Here is a 22,634-nt window from a genome sequence, read left to right as displayed (position 1 = left end):
TTATGTCTTTTCTATATACTGTTAATTCCATCCTCTTTTAATCAGTACCTTCTGACTTAGTGCAACAGCTTAGCTTCTATCCCTTCTGCAGTGAGGCACCAGGAGGGTGACATGGGGATAGCAAGGCCCCCACCATACTGTTGCTCAAAGTAGGCGCTTTCTCAAACAATTTGGAACTAACCAGCAGCCAAGAGGTTTTGGATGGTGTGTGATTCTTTGTACAGAGCTAATCAAATCATTAGTGCCTGATGTCTAGCTAAAAGCCACAGGAAAGCTAGCCTATAACACTTCCTATACATGTAAAATTGTTCAGCTTTATCTAAACTCAAATGTTCAGCCTATTCTGTAAATAGTCTCATGTTTGAAAGACCATGTAACATTCCCCTAGTAGTAAATACACCCTGTGATAGTAAAAATATAGCCTAGGTATGTTGTGAGGTATAAACTAAAACTGGTGCAAATATCCTCTGATTATTTTTTTTTGGGGGGGGGGGTGACTTTGGCTAACAGCTTTCTTCAACATAGTTGCATAAATCAACAGGCAATTGTAATACATAAAGTATTGTCATGGTTAAGTTGAACTCTTCCACTTGAGACCTTCACAATAAAGTGATGTGCTTTCTAGTAGAGATGTGCTTGTTGGTATAATTCATTATAAATGTGACCTGCTGCTCCTCAGGAGCAGGAGGAGCAGTGAGTGCTGCTGAGATCAGGAAGTGAAGCAGAAGGTGGTGTGTTGAGGGTAAAACATCTTCCCTGCAGAGAGTGCACAAATGAACTTCAATGTCGAGATGCCTGCTACATACTATCCAAACCAATGTTAATATATACAGTAATAAAAGCATTGCAAAACCAGTTGGGCTACACCAGGTGTTTGGTGGTTCTTTGTTTCCCCCTCAGTCACCACTGGGTCACTGGGCTGGTGCTGTTCTGTGCTGAAGCCTGGGCTTGTCAGGCCGAGCTGTGTGATGAGGGTAGAGCAGGCCTGCAACTCCTGGGAAAAGGCACTGTTGTTTCTTACCTGTGAGCCGAAATATTGAATGTTTTTGCCACAATGGGCCAGAAAATTTGCCCTTCAAGCCAAGGATGTAAAAGATGGGAGAATACCAACCCTCCCCCACAAACCCCAACGAATTATTTGCTGTAACTGCTTCAGTTTAACTTTGCTTTCACCTTCTACTTGTACAGAACAGAAACTTCTCTCTGTTCTGTTCATAGGAATGGGAGGAAGTCATTGTGTGCTTGTGCAGAATACATCACTGCTGTTCAGGTTAAAGGTTAATTAAAGCCAAGTACCACATTCTGTGACTTTTTTTGGCCACTTACCTTATGCAGCTTCAGAGCTGCCCTTTTTCTGTTGGGGAAAGGGTGTGGAAACCCTTGATGAATGTTCTCAGCAGTGACTTAACTGCAGTAGCTGGAAGGGGGGAGGCACAACTTCACCCCAGGAAACCAGCACAGCACTAACCCAGCTCCTGCCAGCAGCAGGTTACACAGAACCTGGCTCCTCCCTGCCTGAACTCCCTTGTTTATTATTTTATTTGGATTCATTATTACAGCTTTTTGTGTTTATGAATAACAAAATTGAAAGTTAAGTAGGCTCTACTTCAGCAGGGAGTGGTAATTATAAACAGGCCTTGAGTTTGCTCCCAAGAACCAGAAGGAGTTGCTATTTCTTGGCTTCTCACACCTATTTTTGACGAGCATAAACAAACCATGAGAACAGGGCTATTAAAATCACACGGCTTTACTTAGAGAGCGCACGGCACACTATGGATTGCTCAGTTAAAAAACTTCCCGACATTTTGCTCACACAGAACAGCCCACTTCAATAAAAAAGGGAAGCTATTAAAAAAAACAAACCAGAAAAGGCCAGCTGTACATTCCTTACACAACTCTGGACATCCCAGCACACCTGCTGTATGGAGCACCTTTCTCAAGCCATGGCACAAACCCACGCTGCAATCGGCCCCGTGGGCAACTGGACACAGATTTTGGCGTCTCTGGAGAGGATGGAGGTGGTTTGGTGCTTGCTGCAATTCTTCTCAGCCCTCCTGAGATGGGCTAAGGCAGCCTAGGTCTGACAGAGGCAGCACCTGAAATAAAGTGAGGTGTTTGGTGCTGTGCTTTGCCTGCAGTCTGACAAAGAAAGAAAGCCCCATGCTCTATTCCCCCATCTCACCAGTGCAGAGGGTACAGCTAGGTAGAGGCAGCAATTCAAAAACCATAACGCTACTTAAGACACTGTTTTTCTCTTCTAAGAGGCTGGCACCCCTGAAACACTTGCCTCCAGTTTTCTTTGAAGGGAGATGGTCACGAAATAAGCAAACAAGTTTTCCAGCCCCTATACCTGAAATCACTTGCTTCCCTTCCCCACCATTATACTGCAACCAGAATGTTTCTGAGAAAATACAAAACCAGAATGTAGCCTTCCTCATCTCCCCTGTGCTGTGCAAGGGATCTGGGCAGAGCAGGTGTCTGTGCTGGCCTGCTGCCATCCCCCAGTCCTGAGTGACAGGGACCTGCCTGCCCAGTCCCTGCGGAGCTGCCGCCGCTCCCCTCGTGCTCTTGGGTTTCATCAGCTGGTTCACCCGCCCTGCTCTTTCCCTGAAACGGTTAAACACGACCAGGCGTCTATTTTGAGTCTCCCTGCTGCCTTCTCAGGCTTCCCAAACAGAATCAAAGGAATAACAATGGAGCCTGATGTTTGGTGTTTGCTAATTGGAGAGTTTCTCTTGCTGTGCTTCTTCCCCTCTGTGCCGCTGCAGCCAGGCTGCTTTGCCCCTGCTTACCCAGGGAGCAGCCGTGTGCTGCATCCCCCGTGTCCTGCCCCGCGTCCCTGCCCCGCATGGGGCCCACAGCAGCCAGCAGGGACTTGTACAGGTGCTCTGCGTGGCTTTCCAGCTCCTCCGACTGTTTGGCAATCAGAGCCAGCGTGTCCTTCAGAGCTGGAAAGCAAAAATGCCTGAAGGGAGGTGACAGGAATACGATAATTCAGTGTCTGTCAGAGCTGACAGTTCTGCTGGTCCAGGCAGACTTTGGAAGGAAATCAAGTGTTAAAAATCAGTAACGTGCTGTTCATCCCATCCCCATGTTGATGCAGCATTGGCAGGCGGTGGGGACTGACCCAGTAGGCTCCAGGTTCATCATGAAGATGCAGAAATAGGGGGTCCTAGAGAAAACCTTTGGAAGTGTGCAAGAAAGCCCATCCATAACACAGCACTTGACCTCTAAAACCCCTTTGGTGACTGCACCTACAGCCCACCCCTTAGAAATCCCTTCTCCCAAATCACCAGAGCAACCACCCTGTGTGCTGTGGTGCTGGCCAGGCTGGGTCAGGGATTCTGGGGGGCAGATGCCCTGGCCAGCATCACCTGTGTCCATGAGCAGCCCCACATTAGGGCTCCTCCTCACCTGGGGAATTCGATGCCATGCAGTCCAGGAGAGCCTCTCCCCTCTCCAGCACGCTCTCAGTCAGGCTCCGGTGGTCGGCCACATCCTTCCTGAACTCCTGGCACGGCAAGGAGAAGAGAAGCGTTTCTTAGGAGGGTTTTTGAAACACACACCTGTGGCAGGTTGCCCAGGGAGCAGTTTCCGCCAAGCAGGTTCCTGGTGCTCCCAAATTTGGCTTGGCAAACGCAGAGCACCCTGGACCATTCCAGTGATGCCTGGCTCCCACTGCTTGCTGCCTGCAGCACAGGAGAGGGGAGGAGGCAGAGCAAGGGTGACACCCACCAGGTAGTGGTGCAGCGATGCCAACACGCTGTCGGCATCTGGCGAGGGTGGCACCCAGCTGCCGGTGACATCCACCACGCTGTACAGCCAGTGGATCAGCTCTTCCAGCTGGCAGCAAAACATCTGCTCAACAAAGCATAAAAAAGGGGTCACTGGTCTATTTCTGCAACAGACACAGCGCAGGGACATGAAGAGGTGAGCCAGTGGTGTTTGGAAAGCATCTGTTCCCTGCTTCTCCCTGACCCTGGAACACAAACATCCCTAAGCTTGGGAAACCAAGAGTCCAGTGGGAAAAAGGCAAAAAAACCTTAAACTCCTGAACAGCTCCAGCACTCACTGAGTGGCAAAAATTGAGGGCCAGCATGAAATGTCTGCATGGAGAGGTGCTGGAGGCTGGTAGCACCCAGGCTGAAGGAGAGGTTGGCCTCCACCGCCTCCCAGCACAGGAGGTATCCTCATCCTCTTCACCAGAGCCATACAGTTAATTTGCAGCTGGTTTCCCCAAGGGATTGTCTCGTTCAATTAAGTGCTTTCATTTATTTTTAAAGCGTCTCGGTAAGGGATTATTTTTGTAAGATGCTGCATGAAACCCAGGGGCCTCTGCTGGCACCAAAATCAGGCTCAAGACCTGTTCCTGCTCCTCAGGAGTTTGCCATAAAGCAGTGCTTTTCTCTGGCATTACAATTTGGCGTGACAAATACAGAGAAGATGCTTTTAAATCAACAGAGTTATTTCCATACCAGAGGAGGAGATGAGTTTGCAGCTATGTGCATGACAACACTCCTGTGCACACAGCCTAGCATCGTTTCCAAATTCATCCCAGGACTGGGGTGGGAAGAAGATGGAGAGGAGGGTGGGATCACAGTGCTGGGATGAATTTAATAATCCACAAAACAACCAGGAAACCCTTAGGAGTTGCTGCAGCTCCTGCCCAGTGCAGCAGCACTGCAGGACGTGTGGGCTGGGGGACCCAGCTGACATCTGCACCCAGCCCGGCCTGTGACACTGAGCCCCAGGGAAGGCAAGATGGGCTCCTGCTCCATCAGAAGGAATTATCTGCTCTGCTGAGCCCCCCTGCATAAATTACCTCCAGCTGCCAGGCAGGACACATCATGCAGAACGGGAAGCTTTAATTAATCCTGCCATAAAGACAGGCACACTTTATGTGAGATCTTCCCGGAATAAACTTTATTTCTGGTCTCAGCCTACCTTAACACACTGGATAAGGGACTCGCTCTGCTGGCTCTTCTTTGGATGCCCCTTGACCCGTGGTTCATCCAGGCAGATCCCATCCTGTGTGTCCCTGAGAGCAGCTGGCAGATGAAGCCCGCAGGGAGGATCCCTGTGGCTCCAGCCACACGATTCTGTGTTTTCCCAGCTGGGCTTTCGGGAGCTGCGGTGCCGCCAGAGCCCAGCATAACCCTCAGCATTCCCTCGGTCATCCCCACCTCTCCCTTCCTCAAAAGGAGCCAGCCTAGATGAAAGGGGCTCCTTGCTGGTGCTCTGGTGTGGAAGGTTGTGGTGGTCACGCCCAGGCATCCTTATAGTTAAAGAAAGATTGGACAAAAACTGAGCCAGCCTTTCCAGCTCCTTCAGTCTCGGAGGCAGGGAGAGAAATTCTTCATCAGTCTCCCACTCCTTCCTCAGGGGGAGCACTCCTGTGGTGGGTAAAAACCTCCTGGTGCTTTCCACCTGCCCTGTGTAGTTTGGGCTTCCTCTGGTATCCCAGCTTCTCCCCTCGGCAGCAGGGCACCCAGGGGAGCTTGGCCCAGATGATTCCACCCTTACATCCTTAGCAAAACCTCTGGAAAGGTGAGAGGAAGAACTCCTTCCAAATAATGCTTTGGCAATAGGTGAAGGCTCAAAGCATGAGACAGCTCCTGAACAGGCTCTTTTTCCAGGCCTTGGGGTGGAGAATCTCTCTGCAGAGGCCACAAACTCCCAAAGTCCGTTTTCTCTGCTTCCCCGAGCCTGCCCAGCTCGGCTGTAGATGCTGGTGGACCTGGACACGCCCTCAGGAGAAGTAGAAAAGCTGTCCAGACCTATTCCTGAGTCATGGAGGAAAGGCTCTGGTATCCTTCCCAGCTTGTACCTCGGCTTCAGTGGGTAAGCATAGTCCAGCAAGTCCTCGTACTCCTTGTGGGGGTCCCAGTGGGGTGAGCTGCGGTCCGGAGATGGGGGCAGTGAATCCGGAATGGCACAGGCCCAGTAATCGGCTTGGTAGGAGGAGATCTCCCGGACGCGCCCCACGGAGCCGCGGTAACCGAGCAGGGGCCCGGGGGGCTCCCGCCTCTGCAGGGCCCTGCCTTCCTCCCGCCATGGGCAGCGCAGGTCCTGGGCAGCCGTGCTGCCCGCAGAGGGCACAGCCGTGCTGCCCGGCACGCTGCCGCACGGCTCCTCGGAGGGGCCGCTCCCTTCTGAGGACAGGGCAGAGAGGCTCAGCACGGAGCGGCTCCGCAGGGCGCTCTCGGGGCTGGGCGGGGTTTGGGGCCGCAGGAGCTCCGCCGTGGAGGGACACGGGGACGGAGCTCCCAGACTTTGCCTCCGACGGCCAACGTGGGCATCGTGGCGGCTGCCAGCAGGGATGCTCTCCTCGGCAGAGCTGGCAGGGCTGGACACCGGGCACCAACCACCTGAATCCTTCACCTGCTCAAGGGCGGGATGGAAAAGGAAAGGGAGAGAGAGACATGCAGGAAATGAAGCACAGCATCCAGACAAAAGGGTCCTTTGTGCTGGGATATGGAGATGAAAGCCCAACCTGGACCTGCCATGAGCTGAGGCTGGAAGTGGAACCCCGTTCCCTCTGTGGGATGGCCTGCAGCTGCTCAGAGCAGGGCTTGCTTTTAAGGAAAGGCATCTCAAGGGCTTGGGAAGCTGCACGGGCCATCCAGCAGCAAGAGGCTTATCTAAAGTGCACTGTCCTGAGCAAGTTCCCAGCTCTGCACTGGCCACTTGGAATGGAAGCTACAGCTTGGGTGTTGGAGCCCAAGCCCCTCCCCACCACACATCTTAGCCTAGACAGGGAACACTCTGTCTGGGAGAGATGGAAAGCCCTTGCTGGGAGAGCCCTGACAAACTCCTGGGACTTTCTGGTGGTGCAGCAACACCCGCAGGTACAAACCCTCCCACCTGTAGGTACAAACCCTCCCACCTGCAGCTACAAACCCTCTCACCTGCAGCTACAAACCCTCCCACCTGTAGGTGCAAACCCTCTCACCTGCTGCTCTTCTGAGGAGAGGAACCAGTGGCCAACTCGACAAGGCACAGGGCCACCATCAGCAGCTCTATCCACCAACAACCCTTTCCCTGAGGAGTTTGCTCTTGCTCTGGGAAATCCGGGTGCAGATGCTGAAGACACGTCTGGGTGGCAGCTGGAGCCTCCGTGGGTGACATCAGTGGCCTTGTGACCGTGCCTGCTCACTGCCACCCCCTCTGTCCCTCGCTGGCTGGGCTTGGCCTCCTCTGTGCCCAGAAGGTGGTGCAGGCTCCCTGGCGGCTCCGGGAATTCCGTCTCCGTGTCTGCGCCGTCCCACCGCCCATCGCCCTCGGCCTGCCCGCTCAGGGACTCCTCAGAAGGCGATTTGCCCACACCCACGGCCATCGGCACAGAGCTCCTTCCTCGGGCTCTCTGGAACACACAGCAACAGCATCTCAGTGTCCCCCTTGTCTCCGTGCCAGGAAACCGGGCTTGCCCAATAACAAAGAGCTGAAGCAAGATTGGGGTGAGACCCCGAAATTCATAAAGAAGCATCTTGGTGCACCAGGTGGGACAGTGGTGAGAGCAAACCCTCCCATCTCAGCAGCATTTTCTGCTTCTGAGGATGTGACACACAGGGAAAATCTCATTCCAGCTCTGGCCGTGCCAAGAACAAACCTGGGCTTTACACCAGGCAGTGATGGCCAATGTCCCCAACACTCTGTGCCCCATGAGCTCACTGGGCTCGAGTGAGACATCCTTAACCAGGACATGAAGCACTTCCCGGTGTGGCTGAGCCCTGAGGCTGTTGGGGTGGAAAGCTGAGTGTTTTCTAAAGATACAAACCCAAAACCTTGAAGCAGAAGCCACCCAGAAGCAAGAAGCAGCTATAAAAGTTAGAGAGGGAGGTAGGAGGCTGCGAAACTCAAACCTGGAGCTCAGCTCTGCAGCTTCTACCTCAATTCATGAAATTAACTCTTTGGTAAATTAATCAATGGAAATACTGGCACTGACTGGGCTTGAGTGAGGAGCTGCTGCAGGATAACCCCGGAGCCAAATGAAGGAGACCCAACAGAGTCTCCTCCAGCAGCTCGAGCCCAAACCAAGGTGCTGGCAGCAGGGAAATGCCAGCAGAGTGGTTCTGCTGGTACTCCCTCCCCCAGCACCCACAGCAAACTCAACTAAAATGAAATTTAAATTATTAAAAAAAAAAAAAAAGAGGCGAGAAAGAATTCCCAGACAATACTTGGAAGTGGGAAACGAGATGATACTTGCCCTCGGAAAGGCTGGATCTCCACACAAAGAGGTGGGGTTGTTGGGAAAATGTCATCAATAAATCTGCCCCTGTTATGTGACTTAAAATATATGTATAAAAGACAGAAAAACTTAATAAAGCATCAAAGCTGCCTCTAAAGTTTAAAAGTGACTGTGCTGTAACCAAAAGTTGGCCTCAGGACAGCTTTATTTTTAAGATGCCACAATAAATTCAAATTTGAACATCTTTACCTCCACCAGATTTGGTGGTTTGGGTCAGGTGTCAGCCCAGAAAAAACAACTGTAAAAACCACCAAAGTTTGACCTTAAATCTGAAAAACATGCGTTAAGGAACATAAAATAAAACTTACAGGTCATGACCCATCTGTTACTTTCCTGACTGTGTGGAGGAGGGCAAATATTCTGAAGTTAAGATCATTTGTTATCTTATGGAGGCAGCAAGCAGTGATTTACATTTCTACCGTGCCATTGGTCTTTAAAAAAAGAGCAAGTGCTGGTTCACAGGTTCATTAAATCTCCAGAAGCTAATTGGATGCTAAAGGGAAACCAGGAAACCTGCCAATACACAGGAGTGAGAGTAAATCTGCTTACTGCAGGATTTGTACGGGTATTTAAAGGGACACCAGAGATCTCACTGCATTTTCCAAAGGCTCTAATTCGGGCAGCTGATTTCAATTAACTTCAGAGGCAGCTGGATATCCGAACCACACCCGGACACAACCGAGACGGGGATGCCGCACACAGAACAACCGGGCAAAAGGTCATATTTAACAACAAAAAATCATATTTAACTACAAAGCGAGAACACTACTGCCGCTAAGTGCAACTCCCAGCTACACGAGCGTCTAGCGAACGAGCTTTCTCACCATTTTCCAACAAGCCCAAAAACACTCAGAGGTCAGGTTGCCAGTGGCAGCGACGCATCCAGATTAACCCTGGCGACAGGAACGAGCAATCCCAAATCCTCGGGCAGGACTGAGGAGGGATGCAGGACCACAGCTATAGGCACGGTGGAAACTTTCCACTGGCCTCAAAAGCACAGGAAAACAGCCCGAACAGCCAAGCCCTGCATTGTCTCACAGAAATGATACCCGTGGTTTTAGATAAGAGAAGACAGTGGGGCTAATTCATTCATTTCAAAGGGAAGGTCCGCGGGGATCTCTCCTGAAAAGCGATCCCGAGCTGTCTCAGGCCCTCAGAAGGGACCCGCCGGCACAAGGGCGGCCGGACAAGGAGGGCTCTGCCCAAGGAGCGCCCCCGCCGCCCCTGGGATCGCCTGCCTGACGGAATGCACTGAGCGCAGCGGATGCTGATGGAATTTCCGTCTCCCGCCAGCTCCGCTTTGCCTGGGGAGCATTTCTGGGCTTGTTCTGGGGAAAAACCCACACGGCTCTCGCCCCTCAGGCCTGCGGGATTCGGAGGGTTGCTATTCTCTGCTCCTCTCCTTGCCCGCTTTCTGCCCGCCGCTGGAAAAAAACGGCAATTAACCAAAAAGACAAGAAGTACAGGCAAAGAGGCCGAGGAGGCGCCGCGCCCGGGGGCACCGGGGTTCCAAAGGGAACGAGGCCGGGACCCCCGGGATCCCCCCCAGGGCCCCCTCACGCCGCGCCCTGGCCCCCACTCACCGAACGCCGGCCCGGCCCCGCCCCGCCCCCTCCGCGCCCGCAGCCAATGGCAGCGCCGGATGCGTCAGCGCGCGCGCCCCCGCCGCCCGGCAGCCAATGGGAGCGGAGCTCGGAGGCAGCCCCGCCCCGCGGCCGGCGCTGACCCCGGCGCGGGAAGGGCGGGGGCGACACGCGAGGCCCCGCCCCCTGGCCCGCCCTGGCCCGCCCTGGCCCCGCCCCGGCCCTCAGGGCCTGGCCCGGGTCCCGCCGGGCACCGGGAACGTGAGGAGCTCGTGTCAACTACAGGGTGTTTCCTTGTACCGCTATTGACCTTCCCGGGGCGGAGCTGTGCCCCGGCAGCGTCACCGCGCTGCGAACCGACTGAAACGGGCCCTGCGTGGGCGGCGGCTGCCCGCTCCACGGCCGAGGGGTCCCGGTGTCCCCCAGGCACGGCTGCGGGAGGCGGTGCCGGTGCCAGGCCTCCCCTGGGGGTGATCACTGTGGGATGCCGGCCGTGCCCTGCCCTCGGGGCGGCTTTCTGGGAAGATCCCCAGGCCACGCTGTAAAGCAGGCTGCTCTGGGGTTTGTACCTGGCCAGACCTTCCTTGGAGGCTGGAGTGGACATACCCTGACAAGTTCCCATGTCGTGCACAAATACTAACCTTTCTCTTCATTGTTGTCCATTGGCTGATTCCGGTTTTTGTCCATGTCACCTGCTCCTGGAGATTATTTCTTGGCTAATGCTGCGATTTTCTAGAGGTCAAGTGTCTGATAAAGCGCTTTATGGACAATATTGTTCCCAGCTTTAGGCCAGGAAGGACCAAAGAGACATCCTGGATTTGCTCATCAGCTTGGCAGCAGGGTGAGGGGAGCAGTACAGCTACCCCAAGTCCCTGGCCTGTGCTTTGGTCCTGAGCACACTCCCTGGTCCTGCAGCCTGCTCCGGGCCTGCCATCCCAGCGTTATGGTCCAGATTCCCAATGGCTTGGTTTATTCTGCTGCACCCACTGGAGCCAGCCCCATTTATATCGAGGAGCTGGCTTATTTACATTTTGCTCCCTAGAGAAACAGTGGCAATATCTTTTCCGGGGCTGCTTCAAGAAGCAGAGCTGTAAGTCTGCAGTAGAACTCACAGCAGAACTCTCAGAAGAACTCACAGCCAGGAAAGATCCAGGATCTTCTCTGCTCCTGTGTAGTATTTCTGTATTTGGGGTTTCTTTGATGAATGTTACAGCAAGTCTTCCTGCAGGCTGCACATCCCTCTGCCCCGGATGCACACTTTCTAGAGCTGCCTTTTTATTGGCGTTCACACAGGCAAAGCCCTTGTGAAAGAAAATCCCTGTGAAATGTTGTTTATTGCTCATTCTCCAGGGAGCCGTCTGCCTGCCAGTAGGGGCCGTGCTGATCTCAGGCCTGTGAGTGGAAAGGCGGAAGCAAACACGGATGGGCCGTGATTCATGCCCAGGCTGGGCTGTTTTTAGCCGGTGTAAATTCCTCGGAAGCTGCCAGGCATTGTTCTGGGAGCTGAATAGCAGCCGGGCCCAGCAGGAAAGGTCTGCGTCCTGTTCCGCCCCCATCAAACAAGTGCCAGGATGTCTGCAGGAACGGCCCAGAAACCTTCCCCTCCCCTTGGGCTGAGTGGTGTCAATAAACAAGGGGGGAATCAGCTGGTGATCTAAAGGAGAGGTTTCTTAAGAAATTCAGGGGGACAATACTGATTTTCTTCTGCTGGCATCTGGCCATCTTTGTTAGGAACTTTGCTGAAGGGAAACTGGCTTATTTGATCTGTAATAGAGGGTCAACCCAGCCAAACTCCCACCCAAGCTCACTCAAGGCTGGCAAGGAATAACAAGGATATTTTCTTGCTGATTTGAGACCTCAGGATTCCTTCAAACTTGGGTTTTTCCAGCAAAGACAATGCACCTGTGCAACTGTGGATGCAACAACTCATCAGTAATCTCCATATCTATGACATGAACTAGAGCTTCCTTATGATGATCAGACTTGAAAGCAGTGTACTTCTGATATATGAGAAGTTCCTTTGGTGGTGAGAATATGCATATTTTTTGCACAGAACTGGACCCATCATCAACACCAGCTGTATGTGTTCAGAGTTTTAGTATGCCCTAACTGCAGTGACCTGCAGTTATCCAGCTCTTTGGCACATCAGTGTGTCACTTCTTTCTGCCCTGAAGGGTTTCAAGCTACAAGGCAGACAACCAGCTCTCTGGGATGAAACCTGAAGCCTGGAGGTGCACCGTATGTTCTTGCATAGCATCTGCACTAGCTTCAGCATCAAATTTCAGTCTCACAATGCAAATGTTTGGGATGGATGTGACGTCAGCAAATACAGGGCTTGGACCTAACCTATCTCTTCCTTGACTGATAACAATATCAATTAGTCTTGGTACAAACTGCTCAGGACTCTGTTTGGGCTGCCTAACCCTTCTTTGAAAAGTGTCTGTCCTTCTCAAGGCTTGTTAGCCTTTTCCTTTCCCCAGAGGTCAGGATTTCCACATTTTGGACCATTCTCTCTGTTCTCACTTCATTCTCATTCTTTGGACCACATTTCTTTGAAGCCCAACACTGATCCAAAGCTCCAGCATGGGTTTGGCTGTACTTAGGCAGAACCGATGGGGTATTCCAGGCTGTGATCCTGCTTACAGGCTGTGATCCTGCTTACACAGCCTGGAACAGGATCTGCCTTGTTCACAGCACAGGACTCCTGCTTCTGACTGCCTGTGACTTCCTGATCCTGCTCCTTCACCTACCGTTTCCCACCAGCAGAAGTGCAGGTAATTACCCTTATCTAGGTTAATTCCAGCCTCTGTTTCCCCGACTCTCTCTCAATTTTTCTGATGTTGCTGTGAATTTCAGCCCTGCAGTTTTCCATTTGCCCAGACCTTCTTCTCCAGGTAAGGCCTGCAGATTTTCTCTGTTCTGACATTTGATGTCACTAATCAGCTACTTATGGTCCTGGAATTACAGTAGGAATCCTGTTCATTCAGCTGGACAGCTGCTCTGGTAATGCCTATATAAGCAGGTTCAAGCTCAGCCATGTCACTTTAATTTCTTTATAAAGCCATGAGAAGAATTGCCTGAAGCCTACAGACTTCCCATTGCTCCTCTAGATCAGCACTGCACTATTACTGAATATTTCCTAAAAAAGGAAATGCTGATTTTCTTCCTGGCTTTGGACAACCATCTGAGAATACAACTGAAGCATACCCATGGCAGCTGACAAATGAAATATGGAAGGCAGGATTAAGGAAGAACAGGGGGAAAACTGGAGTGGCAAGTATTTTAACGTCAGCATGGAAGTGCTGAGTTGGGTGTGCTGTCCGGTGCTAGAGCTGGGCTGTTTGAGTCCTTTCACCACGTGTTTGCACAGCTGGAGCGAGTGGCAGGATTTAGCTCAGGGAAAAGGTCAAAACCAGGACGTGCACTTCTCCTGTGTGGCCACACGATGTGCCCATCGCTCCACGAACACAGCCCGGCCAGCCCGCCTGCAATTGCAGGCGTACCCGCAAAGGCAGGGGGGTTCCAGGGGGTTGTATTCCCTCACGGCACCTCCTTGTCTCTAGCCAGGCCCCCTAAAACACTCACACGGCTGCAGATCAGGGCCGCAGCCGTGGAGCAGAAGGTGGTGAATGGGATGGAGTTGGTGTGATCCAGGTGCTTTGCCTTTGAGGAAGGTGACAAGTGCTGTGAAAGAAATAGGAGCCAAGTGGTCAAGAGACAATGGCAACTCTTCATTAATTATTGACTCATCAATAATTCCAATTATTCACTGCCCAATTATAATGGGCAGGGAATAATTGGAATTAAGTTGCCTTACTAAATGTGAGATTTACTTCTGCTTTTGGTGGGAAAATGTGAACAAGTTCTTTTTCATTCTAATTGCTGGGATGTCTTGGCCCTCTGTCCTTTGTATGTTCTCTGAGCAGAACCAAGAGGCTCTTCAGAACTAGAGCTGGCATCTGCAGGAACCAGGCATCAGCACAGCGATTTGTAAAATAAATATTGGGATTAGCACAGATTAACATCTATTTATGTAAGTGCCAGAAGAAATAGCACAGCTGGGGGACTAAGAATGGCTTGAATTTATAACAAATGACACCAGAAAAAAATTTAGGACTGATAATTTCAGCCATTTCTAAGACCACAGGACACACAACTCACTTGAGGGAGAGCCTCCTCCCTGACAGCAGAGGATAGACATCTCCCATTTCTGTCCTCTGCAACCAGGCAGGAAGAGGGACTGCAGCAAAGGATCATCACAAAATAACTATTGATTGTTAAGGATTGTTAAACAACTGCCCCACAATGGGATATTTAGTGAAGAATTCACAGGCATCACCCCTTGTGGTGTAGGTTGCACACAAATGATTGGGGCTGGACAGAACTGGTTCCATGAGAGTGAATGAAATCTACAAGAGAACCAGTGCAGGTGGCTACAATGAGCATAGAATGTAAATAAATACCATAGTCCCCTTCTGTAATACCTCCTACAATGATTCAAAGAGACTTTAATACTTATAATGGGGACATAGCAGAGATCTGACTTCCAACAAACCTACACATTTTAAAGGTGACCAGTTAGTGCAGCTGTACCACACAACCTGTGTGAAGCAAACCATTAATTTCAGGGCAGAATAAATGATATTGTCTTCTGTTTAACTCACAAGGCACTTTCCTATAGTTCTATCTACCTTAATCAGACAAACTGGGGATTTAAAAAAAAAGGATTAATCTGCTCATTGGCCATAATTGCATTTCCTCTGCAAATATTAAGTTAGAACAATAGCAGTGGCTTTTGTAATAAATTTACTTTTAAATGCTTTTCATGTGAACAAGAGAAATGTGTGTTGCCTGCCTAGAGCTTAGAAGAAAGAAGTGAGGAGTATTTTCCCAAAAAATTCTTCAAAAAACCCAACAAAATGAAGAAGTTGCTAAGCAGGTGGCCAGATTTGTAGGTGGTGGTAGAAAACCAGAATAAAATCAATGAACTTTAATTAAAACTTCTCCATCTTTTATATCTTTGTTGAAATAGTATAGGAAACCATCTCTTTATCCATAATAATGCCTAACAAGGGCTGATAATGTCTGGCTGGAGGCACCTGGGACTCAGCCTAAGGCTTAGTTTAGCTCCCATTAAAGACAAGCAATCATTCCACCTTTTCCATGGGTCTCACAAATCTCTATGGGTTTCATATGGCAAACCACTATGGCTCTGCCAACCACCCCAGAAGACTTCAGAAAACCTGTATGCAAAGCTGACATGTGAATGGTTCCAGGCTCTGGTCCCAGAGGACCACAAGGGAGCTAGTTCAGCTGGGAAGTGAGAAGCCAAAGACACAACCATGGAGTCAGATGGGCTATTTGGAAACCACCACATTGATGGTTTTGTAAGATTTACATTCCAGGGCATAACACCAGTCACAATTTGCAAATCATAAATGGGCAGGTCCTTCAAATTCTGCTTCTTTCTTTCGTTGCTTGCAATTCTTGTGAATTTTGCCCCCTTGTTTATTTGTTTTGGGAGTTAAATGATTGAAGCTAACCCACCTACCCTTACCTAGCAGATGTTTTTCCCTGGATTTGTGATGTTATGTGTGTGCATCTCAGGACAGACTCCACCCTTTGGAGATGTGTAACTTTTAATGGGAAAGCTGTATCAAACCCACTTAGGGCAAACCCAGGCCCTCAGTTCTGAGACCAGCACATTGCTTGGGTGGCTGTGTGGCAAATCTAAAAATACCTTGAACTTACCAGCCTGGCTGCCTATTGAAAAGCATTTCCTAATGATTACTCCCACTCTTCAATCCTTCTCCAAGGAACAAAGCCAGTGGGCTTGGCCAAGGGCAGCAGGTGTGTCTGTCAGCCCTTCCACCCCACCACTGCACAACTGCCAATCCAGCTCTCCCAAAGACCCTTTGTAGCCCAGCACCTGTGCAGAGGGCTTGGAGAAATGCCAGCAGGGAAAGGGTTAAATGCTGGCAATCAGTGACACCAGCGTGCCAGCAATGGGCAGGGTCTGGGAAAGCAGAACCAAACACCAAACTGCACCATTCCCATGCAGGGCCATTTCCAAAGGAGCCTTTCCTCAGGTGACACAGCCTGATCCAGCAGGATGCCCCACTGCCTCTGCAAGGCTGATCCAACTTAAAGGCCAGATCTTCTCCAAACAAAGATGGAAATATGAATTCTGTTGGGGGTGGTTTTTATTTTAGACTGAGAAGCTACACAAAGAGAGAACAAATACACATTTCCATGAGAGAAGGGAAAAAGAGAGTATGCCATTGTGTCACCCTCCTAATACAACAAACCATCCCAACCTGAGCCACAGGACTGGCTGCTCCCCAGGTAGGCAGGGAGTCCTTACTCCAAAGGGTACAGCACACAAGAAACATCTGGAACATCTGCCCCAGGGTCACACACCCCCAACACAGCGGTACGGTCTTGTCTTTGCATCTGTGCACGTACATCTGTTCCTGGCAGACAGTGGAAAGGCTGATACAGAGTCACAAGGGAGAAACCCACAGCTTTGAAAGAGGAACAGCTACATGGCACAAACACCTCTTCAAAGGAGTGGTTACTCTAAGCACAAGGCAGATACACTTGTATCAGTGATTCTGGATTATACTGGAGTGGATGGCAGTGAATTTCAGAGTTCATCTTTCTCTTTATTAAAGTAATTAATCAAACGGTTTAGCATATAAAAATACAATAATCCTTCCTCCTAATAGAGCAGTTTGTGTTCAGGTAGAAATAAAAGCACACACACATACACACCTCAGGACTGCTGCCAGAGAGCTCACAGGATAAAGAAAAGAAACCCATTTTCCTTGTCTCACACCAGGATATCCCATTCTCCCTCCTGTCTCCAGGGATAATGGAGTCTTTCAGCTTTGGTGCATAGTTATATTTGAAAGCCAAACAGCAACTTGGAATTTGTCCTGAAGGGAGCCAGGACAAGGCACCTTTAAGGATAATAAGGCAGAAGGGGACTCCTCATGTGCAGGGGTGGTCCTGCTATCCCTGAATCTGAGGGATTAATCGAAATCTAATCAAAGTCTTCACCCTCACAAAGTGTGAGTGAGTCAGTCTCAGTTTGCTGTAACCAAGAAGCCGCTCAGGAGCAGAGGTTTGCTCAGCTGTTTGCAGTGCTACACATGGTCTCCATCCCATACAGCACAGCCTTACAAGAGTGCAGCCAGGATAGGAACTGAGGAAATCTAAATAGGATTGTGTCCTTAAAAGAATGGAATTCTCATGGATGGCAAACACACCATGAAGTGAAACACATGTGTGAAACACATGATGTCTTCCCACAGTGGCCTTCAGGGAAGACAAGTCAACAGAGCATCTGTTGTGGAGTAGAGCAGGGAGGCAGCGACAGCTGGGCCACCTTGGTAACAATTATTTGACTAATTAAGTGTAAAATGTCATTAAGGTATTGCCTTAATGAAGCAGGGTTTGTTCAGCCAGATGCTCTCCAAAGCTGCAAACATGTCTTTGTCCCCTCCCAACAGGACAGGAAACAGTCCATGGCCCCAAACTTAAATATCTTTAAGTTTGATCTATGTACTACAGGAGCCTGATCCTGCTGGCATCTGGGCAGGCTCCAAGGAGCAAACAGACTCTGCAGGAGGGATACAGAGAAGGCAAACTGAACAAAACATGAGGAAGTTTGCTTCTGCTTCAACACTGACCACTAGGAAAACACTTTTTTATTAGAGGCACCACATCATAAGAATACTCTGAGCACATAAAATGCCTTTAGTTACAGCCAAGAAAGATTGCTTTAAAAACATTGCTTTACTGTTGCTTGTTGATCATGATCATCTTAAAAGGCCCAGACCAATCCTCTAATGCTGCTACAGAGGTATCTCCATCAGAAATCCAGAAACCACAGAAAACTCAGGAAATTACATCAATGCACATCAGTGAAGGCCCTGGCCTGTCCTCTTTGCAGCATTCCTTCTCATTCTAAAAAAAGCTACAATCCAAACCAGTTAATATCTAGAGTATTTTTTATGGTTAAGCACAACTTTTCCTGTGGGAATGTAATCTGGGGGATTCAGATATTGTAAACAGTTCCTTGAGAGAAGAGTTCCCTTAGTAATTTCCTTCTGCAACATGTAACTGCAATTAAGTTGCACGCACATGCCATATGCAGTTTAGTTTCAATAACTTAATACATGCTTGGCAAGGAAGAGCATTGCTTTCTCAGTGTTGTTTTACCAGAAGGAGCAAGTGAAAGCTATCCTAAGGAACATCCAAGACCAAATTTCTTGGTCTCTGTGGCTTAAAACCACACCGTTAACTTTGCATTACAACAGAGTTGGCTCAAAATCCATTTCCTCATACTGGTTCCTGTTGGTAGCCCTGCTTGCCTTGCAATCAATATCTGTGGCCTTGGGAGACAAGTATAAATGTTTCTTGAGCAAGATTTTACATAAAAGCTGTGGGCCAGTTGAAATGTCCACAGTCCTAGTCCTCACCTCCTGCTGGCACCAAGATCTGAGGTTAAATACAAATGAGATTTCACAACTGTTAAGGATGATGCATCTGCTGACACTGACATATAATTTGGTAAGTAACCACCCTGTGAACTCTTGAATGAAAGATTTTTTTTTCCCCTCTCCTATTAAAATCTCTGTACAGAGTCAAATATATTTATAAGCCTTCAGATGTGGATTCTTTTAAGGAGGTGATAGCTATTAGCTAACAATGAACCTGGCTTAGGGACTGAGTCTGCTCCTAACCAGCTTGGCAACTCTTCATGTGACTCAAGAGAGAGTTCTTTCACCTTTTTCTGTATTCATTCACTTGTACAGATGTGAACTGATGCCTGCTGGTCACAAATGCCTGTAAGGACCCCATGCAGAGAATGAATTCTGTGTTAACATTAACTTCCCAAGCCAGTGCTCAGATGTGAAGACCTTCGTGAGCCAAATAAGGCTCTGGATCACTTATTGTCAGAGTTGAAATATTCAGGGGCAACTGTCTCAATGTGTTGCCCAAAGTCCGGAAGAAGTTTTAGATCATTTGTCAAATGATCCTTTTTCCTCCTGCCAGAAAACTGAAGCAGCAAGTGAGCATGGCTTTCATCAATATGCTCCCACAGATAACAAGTTGGTCTTTGTCCTTGGAGAATAATGGTCTCCATGCATTTCTCTGAGGAGCATTTGTCCTAGCTATCCTGCAAGGAGGAATGTGGGTCAATTCCTGATCCAGAACTGCACTGCTGTTCCTCTGGTCATGGCCAGCAGCAGCTTACCAGAGCTCCATGCTGGCCCTCTGCATGCTGCCTTGTTGCATTTCAGACACTTCAGCACTCCTGCCTCTCCTGCAAACCCCACCAAGCACATTTGCATTGTCTCTGCTACGTGCCAGACAAATGCCTCCAACCTCTCTGATCCTGTCCATACCAAAATGCCAAGGAAAAGATGCCTCTGTATCCTCTTGCTTACCCTGTGCTTCTGCAGCCTTCCAGCTCTTCCTTCTTTTTCTCCACCTTTATCACCCATACTGACAACAAGACAACTTGTTCTTTGAGTTGAAAAGCTCTTTCTCCCACTGAAACTAGTCAGGAACTAAGCTGTCAAGACTCCCAATTTAGATGTTGAATCCATGGTGATGTCTGTTAATTTACCTGAGCCTAAGCTTTCATGGCATGTCAGGTGGAGATGGAAGGAGGCAGATAGAACAGGGCACTGTGTTGTCCTTGACTAAGTCACATCCCCTTTCTGAACTGCAGCTCACACTGACACCAGCTCTTCCCAAACTAGCCCAGCAAATGCATCCACCTGATCTCTTTTCCATCAGTCATTCCTTCTCTAGCACAATGCAACTCTGCATAATTTCATTACTTGATTCCTTTAAAATTTTTGAAAAGTTCATTATTCTTCAAGATTTACTGCTCTGTGTCTTAGGAGTGCTTTCCAAATATTGCAACTCACTATCTTCCACACTATGGCCTGTGAGAGACATCTAAGTATCTGAAAACCTAATTTACAGAAAAGGAAGCACAGGTATAGGACTTATGCAACCTGCCTAATTCTGTGCTGTTCATCTGTCACCAGATCAGTCACTACAGGCAGCTCTGTCATTATGAACTGCCCAGGCTCTGTTAAAATCAGTGAAGATGTAACAATTTTTCTTTGGTGAGAGTTTGTATTTTGGTCTTTTGACTTGGTTCCTGAGGCCCACTGCTCATTGCCTGTCGGAGGGTCAGGATTAAAAAATTATCATTTCCAACAGATGATGCTTTACAGTGGCTGCAGAAATGCTCTGTGCTAGCAAAGGACCAGAGTGAAGATTTGGCCCAGACTGTTGACCAGTGCTGCAAATCTTTGCAGAAGAGGTGCTGATTTTGGCCTTTTTGCAAGCTCTTGAGGACACGACCTACAAAATATGGCTGGGTGGTCAGTCACAGAGATGACAGGGACTTTGACTTGACTGAAAGAGGAACTGTGTTAACACCTCAGATTTCATTGTTCTTGCTGCAAAATAAGGAGGAACCACAGGAGAACAGGAATGGTGACACTGGGTCAGGTCCATATCCTGGCACTGGTCACAGCAAATGCCGAGGGAAGAGTATGGGAGCAGAGGAAGCACCAGGAAAGCCTGCCCCTCACAGCCTCCCCCCAGTCTCTCACCACCTCAGGGCCACTGCCTCCTCAGGGCTGCCCAGCAAAGACAAAGCAGAGATTGTTTCACCAGCCCATGTGGTGCTTTGGCTGGCTCCACATCTCTGTTCTATCTGAGGGACACTGTCCCATCTGTCACATCCTGGCAGGGGAAGCCCTGGGATTGGCTCTGGTCTGTTCTCAACACAAAAGCCATCCTGATTGCAGAGACATCCCCAGCAAGGATTGAAGGGGTTTGCAATTACCCAGTCTTGTAGAGCAATTACCAACACCAAGACTCAGCTAAAGCCCAGTTCTTTGGAATACAAGATCTTTACTGAAAATACCCTACAAGCAGTCAAGTCCTGGCATCTTCCACTGCTCACTGAAGTTTTTCAGGCATCTACAGCCACATCTCACAGCACAGAACAAGCACCTTTCTCAATATGAGAGACAGAGACTGCTTGGCACTCTCAGAGCAACTCAATTACCAAGGCTCACAAACCCCTGCTGAGTCCAGAACCGGAGCAAGGCAGAATGCAAACTGGAGCCCTCAAAACTGTCCACTCTCCCCTTTATTCCTGAGCCACTGAAACATAAAAAGAACATAGGGTATCCCAGGAAACAGGATGAGATCAGGCAGTGATAAATAAAGAATGGAGTGAAAAGTCAGTCCTAAGGAAGTGTCCTGGTTTAGGACAAATTAGGGGAAATCTCCAAGAGGGAGCCCCCCAGAACAAAACAAACCTCCAACCACCCCTCCCCCAACACCGGGTTCGGGAAGGAATTTCTCGGAGGAGCAAAGTGGAAAACAAAACCTATTTATTTACAAGTAACAAAAGAACACTCCCCAACACAAGAAAAGAAAAGGGACCAGACTGTGTTGTGGAGGGCGCCGAATCTTCTCTAGCAGGCTTCGGGGGTCCTGGAGCTCGCAGGTCCGATCCGGAGCCGGTCCAGTATCTTGGGGGAGGGTAAGAAAGAGAGAGAGAGAACAAAAGAAAAAGAAAAAAAAAACAGCGCAAAAGCAAAAAGCAAGCAAGCAAGCAAGCAAGCAAGCAAGCAGCAGCTAGCAAAAGCCAAGCAGCCCAAAGCCAAAAGCCAAAAGTGCCTAGTCACACCCCCCCCCCCCCCCTCCTCCTCTCTTCCCCATCCCGCCACAGCCAGACTGCCGGGGGGGGGGGGGTGGGGGAAAAGGCACAGCTGCCAGACATAACACACGATATTGGGATAAAGGCTGTCACCCCACGACACTCCACCCCTTATCCCATATCGTGAACATACAATAAAAAACATTCATTTCACTTACTCACACCTTTTGACACTTACGCATTCCTCTCATCTTACTTGCTCAAACCTTTGACACTTACAGTTTCCTTCTGTCTCACATTCAACAAACAATGACAGTCATATATGAGTCTCATCCCACAATCAGGTCTCCCTGAGGTACACACCGTGTTGTTCCATCTTTCTGCATTATCCACCATGTATTACCTGGTCCTTGAGCAAAGACAATCCCACGGATGGGTTTGTCTGTACTCGAGGCAGGGTTGATCCATACTGTCTTTCCCAACAAACCTCTGACATGGGCCACTGGGGCTTTATCCCCATCTACTATATTAAGGAGCTCAGACTGAGCAGGACCCGCTCGGTTGGTGGAACCTCGAGTGTTAACTAACCAGGTAGCCTTTGCCAAATGCTGCTCCCAGTTTTTTAAAGACCCCCCTCCCAATGCCTTTAAGGTGGTTTTTAACAATCCATTGTACCTTTCCACCTTCCCTGCAGCTGGTGCATGATAGGGGATATGGTATACCCACTCGATGCCATGTTCCCTAGCCCAAGTATTAATAAGATTGTTTTTAAAATGAGTTCCATTATCCGACTCAATTCTTTCGGGAGTACCATGCCTCCAAAGGACCTGCTTCTCAAGGCCCAAGATAGTGTTACGGGCTGTAGCATGGGACACAGGGTAGGTTTCCAACCATCCTGTGGTGGCTTCTACCATGGTTAGTACATAGCGCTTGCCCTGGCGTGTCTGGGGCAGTGTGATGTAATCAATCTGCCAGGCCTCCCCGTATTTGTACTTAGACCACCGCCCCCCATACCAGAGGGGCTTCAGTCGCTTGGCCTGCTTAATGGCAGCGCACGTCTCACAGTCACGAATAACCTGAGAGATACTGTCCATGG

At 49.4% G+C, this 22,634-nt stretch overlaps 2 protein-coding genes across 6 annotated transcripts in view; both read right to left on the bottom strand.

The window, feature by feature from the left end:
- Nucleotides 1–487: 487 nt before the first annotated feature.
- Nucleotides 488–11,337, bottom strand: CEP68 (centrosomal protein 68). 5 transcript variants are annotated; one of them, XM_074537005.1, is made up of 7 exons: nucleotides 10,473–11,322; nucleotides 6,953–7,363; nucleotides 4,945–6,381; nucleotides 3,736–3,858; nucleotides 3,415–3,511; nucleotides 2,793–2,948; nucleotides 488–2,096 (listed from the first exon to the last, which is right to left on the bottom strand). In XM_074537005.1, exons 1-7 carry the CDS (start codon nucleotides 10,482–10,484, stop codon nucleotides 2,065–2,067), a joined length of 2,268 nt encoding a protein of 755 aa, XP_074393106.1. In that variant the 5' UTR covers nucleotides 10,485–11,322; the 3' UTR covers nucleotides 488–2,064. The 5 variants fall into 5 exon arrangements, with proteins under 5 accessions (XP_074393106.1, XP_074393107.1, XP_005489447.1 ...); XM_074537006.1 differs by lacking the exon at nucleotides 10,473–11,322 and adding an exon at nucleotides 9,832–9,884; XM_005489390.4 differs by lacking the exon at nucleotides 10,473–11,322 and adding an exon at nucleotides 9,073–9,824.
- Nucleotides 11,338–16,016: 4,679 nt separating this feature from the next.
- SLC1A4 (solute carrier family 1 member 4) overlaps nucleotides 16,017–22,634 on the bottom strand; it is a 40,477-nt gene continuing 33,859 nt past the window's right edge. The window contains exon 9 of the mRNA XM_074537009.1: nucleotides 16,017–21,122. The gene's annotated coding sequence lies outside the window, so the exon portion shown is untranslated. The remainder of the gene's footprint in view (nucleotides 21,123–22,634) is intronic.

Source organism: Zonotrichia albicollis, chromosome 3 (assembly GCF_047830755.1).
Source record: "Zonotrichia albicollis isolate bZonAlb1 chromosome 3, bZonAlb1.hap1, whole genome shotgun sequence".
Lineage (NCBI taxonomy): Eukaryota > Metazoa > Chordata > Aves > Passeriformes > Passerellidae > Zonotrichia > Zonotrichia albicollis.
This window is presented reverse-complemented; position numbering and strand designations above follow the sequence as displayed.

Bases quoted from the DNA above. Each gene is read 5' to 3' on its own strand.
- CEP68 (XM_074537005.1), bottom strand. The intron at 6,382-6,952 runs GTGAGAGGGTTT...GCCCTTGAGCAG, and splicing joins TCTCCTCAGAAGAGCAGCAG to GTGAAGGATTCAGGTGGTTG. The intron at 3,512-3,735 runs GTGGGTGTCACC...TTGCCGTGCCAG, and splicing joins CATCGCTGCACCACTACCTG to GAGTTCAGGAAGGATGTGGC.